The 5,896-nt window shown below is 42.4% G+C and overlaps 1 protein-coding gene across 1 annotated transcript; it reads right to left on the bottom strand.

The window, feature by feature from the left end:
• Positions 1-1,263: 1,263 nt before the first annotated feature.
• LOC144268030 (prolactin-releasing peptide receptor-like) lies at positions 1,264-2,301 on the bottom strand. Its single transcript, XM_077822559.1, has one exon. It carries the CDS (start codon positions 2,296-2,298, stop codon positions 1,264-1,266), a length of 1,035 nt encoding a protein of 344 aa, XP_077678685.1. The 5' UTR covers positions 2,299-2,301.
• Between the last annotated feature and the right edge of the window lie 3,595 nt (positions 2,302-5,896).

Here is a 5,896-nt window from a genome sequence, read left to right as displayed (position 1 = left end):
TTGTGCACACCCTGTATATACACCATGCAGTGATTTTTTGACCAGTGTGTTAACGGTTTACATATGATATCTTACATGACATCTTTTAGATACATACTCACTACATCAAAACACTCTTTTCATAAGCTGTAAGGTCTGACAAAAGTAGCTGACAGAGTAGTGAACCACCAATGGGCCTCCATGTCACAGATGGTCATTAAAGACCATCAGCACCTTGTCCCAACAAAACAATGGGATGAAACACTCCAATCTAGGAACAAGGAATGCAGGCAATACCTGGAAAATATGGGACTTTATTCTGGAAGGACTCTGAAAAGGATTTAGGGGTTATGGTGGACAAACAACTGAATGTGATCTCCCAGTACAATGCTGTGGCAAAAAGGGATAATGTAATTCTTGAGTGCATAAGCAGGGGAGCAGTGAATAGGAAGGTGATCTTATCTCTGTATATAGCAGTGGTGTCACTGTAACACTGCATACAGTTCTGTTGTCAACATTTTTAAAAGGATGTTGAAAAATGGGAGAGGGTATAGGAAAAAGCCACAAAAATAGTTCAAGGGCACCCCAGCAGAAGGTTCTTCATGCGGGTAAAGGGACCCCCTGCCTCCTCACCAGAGTAGTCTTGTATGCATGGCCCCCACTACCATCATCTTAAGCAGAGGGTGGGGCCATAGTAGAGGTTTTGCAGAGTGGGGGACTGAACAGGGCTGAATCCCCACTGACAACCCAGCAGAAGGCTCTGTACCTTGTGTAGGGACTTGCCATGACAGCACAGGGCTCTTAGATGTCACCTCTGGTACCCTGGTGGGACTGGGGCCACAGAGATTACACGTGAGGCTCTGCTTGGGGCCCTGGATTGCCACAGTCAAGTCCTGAGGCTAACGTGTTGGAGGAACATACAACTTGGTCATCAATAACAATAGGAAAGACTAAGGCTAGATCTACTTATGTTACTCAGGGGTGTGAATATTCCACCCCCACAAGCGACACAAGTTACGCCGGCATAAGTGGTAGCGTGCACAGTGCTATGTCAGTGGGAGAGCTTCTCCAGCTGACATAGCCACCGCTTCTCATTGGGGAGTGGATGAATTATGCCAGAAGGAGAGCTCTCTCCCGTCTGCATGGAGGGGCTACATGAGAGATCTTCCAACCGTGCAGCTGCATTTGTACCGCTGTGCTGCTGTAAGTGCTCTAGTGTGGACATAGCTTTGCACTCATCACTGGAAAAGAAAGGCATTGTAACTGAATCACACACACACACACTTAGAGCATCACGCTGGCCATAATGCCGTGAGTGGCAGGTCCAACCTTCTTCTTCCGCCAGGCAAACATCTTCTTCAATTCCCCTCTGAAGCTGTCGTGTAGCCAGGCGTAAAGGAAGGCATTGGTGCAGGCAGACATCATAGCAAACCAGTGGCACAGCAGCTGGATGAGGTTGAAATACTGTTTATCTATTAAGTTGATATCCATGTCTTTTATCACGTTAAAGATATGCAGAGGGAGCCAGCAGACTCCAAAGGCAGCCACCACCAGGACCAGCAAGCGAAAGGTTTTCCTCCTCCTAGCCCTGTCCCACTCAGCTTGGCCCTGGGTGATGTTTCCCGGAACCACTCGATTTTTCAGTTTGACAGAGATCCGCAGATAGGACAAGGAGATGACTATTAAAGGCAATACATATGTGATAATGAGAGTGCTGTAGGCATAAGTTAAATGGTCCCTCTTCATATGGAACCAAAACTCTTCACAGATGGAGAAGTCCAGTTCTGGGAACTCAGCATGATAGGTGTGGACCAAGGCTGGGGCAGCCAAGATGCAACTCAGCAGCCAAATAGCAGCCAGAATATAAGCACAGATTGATATAGTGAGCCTCCTCCGGAGAGGATACACCATGGCATAGTATCTGTCCACAGCTATGACAGTCAAGGTGAAGACAGACACAAACACAGTGACCGGTTGCATTAAGAACACAAAATAACACATGAAGCGTCCATAAACCCATCCCCGGGGCTCAAAAGCATATGCCAGAGTCAGGGGCACGCAGGTTGCACACATAAGCATGTCTGAGAAAGCCAGGTTGCCTACCAGGAAGTTGGTGACATTGTGCATTTTTTTCATCTTGCAGATGACATAAATGAGGAGATAATTCCCAATGATGCCAACAAAAACCACCAGGGAGTAGCACAGGATGATGAGTGGCTTGAAAGACTGAACAAACTGGAGCCCTGAGAATAAATTGCTAGCATTGCTATGAATTGCTGAGAGGAAGTTTAGGGAGGTTAAATTGTCCGGATTCATCATTTTCCTTCTTTGTAGTTTGCTGTCAGCAGGGTTAAGGAGTCACCGCTGCACACACGTTTACTCCTAATCAGCCTTTATAATGAATGGATTACTCACTGTCCAGAGATTGCCACCACATGGATAATAAACAGTCATCTGGAAAGGCAAAGTGAAATTACAAATCTCAAGAGGCTGCGTTCCGTTAAATGGTTCTTAAGAGAGATCAGCTGCAACCAATAGTCATTAAAGTTCTCTCTTTTAGTTGCTATTAAATCCATACAGTTTAATAAACATCTAATACAGTGAATACTTACTGTTGTGGGTTTTTCATGCCATTTGATTTTCCTGTGGATGCCAGCTCGGTTTTGGTGCCTGAGATTCCTGTCTTCCAGATATCCATGAAAGAGAGAGGGAGAGCGATGTGTATTTACAAGATAAGCAGAGATCAGTGCACTTAACATACTTGGCTTCTTGCTCACAATACATTTTTATAAGCCTATATCCCTATTGGCTACCCTGGGCATTACGTTATTCCTGACACTGTCTCTCTTATTTAAAGCAATTAGAGTCCTAGAATATCAATATCACTCATTCTCTGAATTTCCTGTCTCTTCCAGTGCATCTGTACTTGCTGCCACATGACTATAAATCAATTTATACTCATTAATATGGATGTACAGTGTCTGACCCAAGATCAGGTTACAGTCGTCCTTTAGAGAGCCTCAAAAAGTGCTAGCATTGAATCTACTGATATAATTGGATTTTTTAAATGGAATGTTACTCAAATGCTGAATTTATGCCACTAGAGGGACTCAGCTACTTGGATGGTGAATAAAAGTTATGAATATTGATGCACATTATAGTATGCATCCGATGAAGTGAGCTGTAGCTCACGAAAGCTTATGCTCAAATAAATTGGTTAGTCTCTAAGGCGCCACAAGTCCTCCTGTTCTTTTTGCGGATACAGACTAACGCGGCTGCTACTCTGAAACCTGTCATTATAATAGCAATGAAGTATGCACTTTTTAAAAAGTTATTGTACTGTCATTTAGAAATAAAATTCTCGATCACACCCCAGTGGTATTTTCCATGGTATTTACATATTTTAGACATAGAATAAAGAGTTGTGACAATGTTACACATCTTATATATTTAAAATGGTTTGAAAAGAGCTAATAATCACAAGTAGCTCTTATATAGTGTTTTTTTCAGCAGCAGATCTCAAAGCACTTCACAATCTTATTCTCATAATGCCCCTATGAGGCAAGGAGGTATTACCATCATCCCCGTTTCTACAGATGGGCAACTAAACTACAGAGAGGCTAAGTGACTTGCCCAAGGTAAGAATTTTGTAGTGAAGCAGGGAACTGAGTCCCTGTCTCCAAGTCCTAGGTTAGTACCCTAACCAGTGGACCATCCTTCCTAATCACCGCATGGATTCATCTGATGAGGAACAATGAAAGCTACTGATCATTGTCCCTCATGCTTATCAATGCCATTATAGTTGCCCTGCTATAGAGGAATTTTTCTTTTCTACAATGTGGTTTGAGCCACTAATTATTTCTGCATCAAAGAATTTATATTCTAAAAAGTCAGCACTGAAAGGGATTTATTTTGTACGGTTTTGGTATTCAGAAGTGTTACTGAAATGAATCAGCCCTTTGGGACTGTGTACTTTTAAGTAAATATGACCTGCCTGGTCTTAATCATAACCCTTGTTCTACTTTCAGTCTTCTTTCCTTTAACACATAGGATTAACACAGCTGGTGTTAATCAATGTAGTTCCATAGAAGTCCAATCTCCACCAGATGAGGTGCTGTCTCATAAGTGGTTTTTTTATTAACGTATAAGCTCCTCAGGGCAGAGATCATAGTTAAGTTTTTCAAAGCACTGTAGGCAATGTAGACACATTAATTTTAGTGGAAGACACATGTCTAAATCCCTTTGACTACTTTGAAAATATCAACCCATATCTTTCTTTTATTGTATATTTGTGTCTAAGCTCCTTAAGGCAGGGAACTTGCCAGCCTTCCAGTTTCCAGTTCTACTAGTCTGGCAGAAAATGGTGTAGGTGAATAAATATAGCTTTGATTTAGGCATCTAGCTTTACATTCCCAAGTTTGAAATTGGTGCCATTAACTTTTCTCTTCCTCAGTATTCCCATCTGTAAAATGAAAATATTAAATACAGTATCCATTTTATGGGGTTGTGTGCCTGCAAGGGGGTGGAGGGAGAGTTGTGAGAAATAATCAGCTGATTGATAACATGTTTTGGAATCATCTGATGGAAGATGTATATAGGAGTGAAGTTTTATCAGTCATGATTTAAATCTCTAAATAATCAACTTTAGTTTAATTTTGCATTTGTATTTTTTAGTTACTTTTGTCAAGCTGATCTGCAGTGACTCAAGAGTGTGAATACCAGCTTCAGGGCAGACTCAAAGCACAAGCCCCAAACTGGCTGTGAATTCTTTACTTAGATTTCATCAATTATCAAGTGTAAATTCCTCAGGCACTATAATAGCCTTACAATGGAGTCAAACAGTTCCCTTGGGTACTCTGACCTATCTTGTCACCTATAGAAACCTACCTTTAAAAAGAACAAGAGTTCTTGTGGCACCTTAGAGACTAACAAATTTATTAGCGCATAAGCCTTCGTGGGCTACAGCCCACTTCACCAGATGCATAGAATGGAACATATACCTTATGTATATGTTCCATTCTATGCATCCAATGAAGTGGGCTGTAGCCCATGAAGCCCATGCTCAAACAAATGTGTTAGTCTCTAAAGTGCCACAAGTACTCCTGTTCTTTTTGCGGATACAGACTAACACGGCTGCTATTCTGAAACCTACCTTTGTGACAGATGATTCCTTACACCAAGGATCACAGCAATATTTAGGTTAATCCCTGTCTCAAAGGATCAGTCAGTTACTCCAGGTCAACTACACTGTACATCTCACACCAAAGACACTGCTTGCAGATAATCCTATAATAAACTATCTAAAGGTTTATTATATAGGACAGCTTTGCACAAATTGGGGGGAGCACTCCCACCCCAGTGGGTGCAAAAGGTTCTCTGGCGGGGAACTTTGTTAATATCACTTTTCACAGCAGACTTACTAGCATCCCATGGCCATCTTTACTTGTGCTGCTGCGGGCAATAGGGCGCTAAGTCTGCTGTGGAAAGTGATACTGACAAATATCCCTTTTCACATTGCCATGCTTACCTCTGCATTGCTGCTGGTGGCACTGCCTTCAGAGCTGGGTGGCTGGAGAGTGTGGCTGCTAGCTCTGGCAATGTTGTTTGCGGAGCAGAATTTAAAAAAATAGTCCTCCACAAGGCTGTACAGTAATGCACAGATTTTGGCACCATAAAAAGCACCAAAGCATATTACTAGTTATAGAGGTATAAAAATAAGAATCAAAATCACTGTCTGCCAGTGTAAGGGCCATTTCTCACTGTGACAGTCTGAGGCCCTGTTCTTAGGCTAAGGCCTTTGGCTAAGCAGCAGAGGCAGCCATAAGCTGGGAAGCGACCGGTCACATCCTCACATTCCAAACTAGTCTCATTGAAAGAAGGTGCTATTGGGCTGTTAGGAACACAGTCCTGTCCTGAT

Source organism: Eretmochelys imbricata, chromosome 7 (assembly GCF_965152235.1).
Source record: "Eretmochelys imbricata isolate rEreImb1 chromosome 7, rEreImb1.hap1, whole genome shotgun sequence".
NCBI lineage: Eukaryota > Metazoa > Chordata > Testudines > Cheloniidae > Eretmochelys > Eretmochelys imbricata.
This window is presented reverse-complemented; position numbering and strand designations above follow the sequence as displayed.

Bases quoted from the DNA above. Each gene is read 5' to 3' on its own strand.
- LOC144268030 (XM_077822559.1), bottom strand. From the start codon at position 2,298: ATGATGAATCCGGACAATTTAACCTCCCTAAACTTCCTCTCAGCAATT.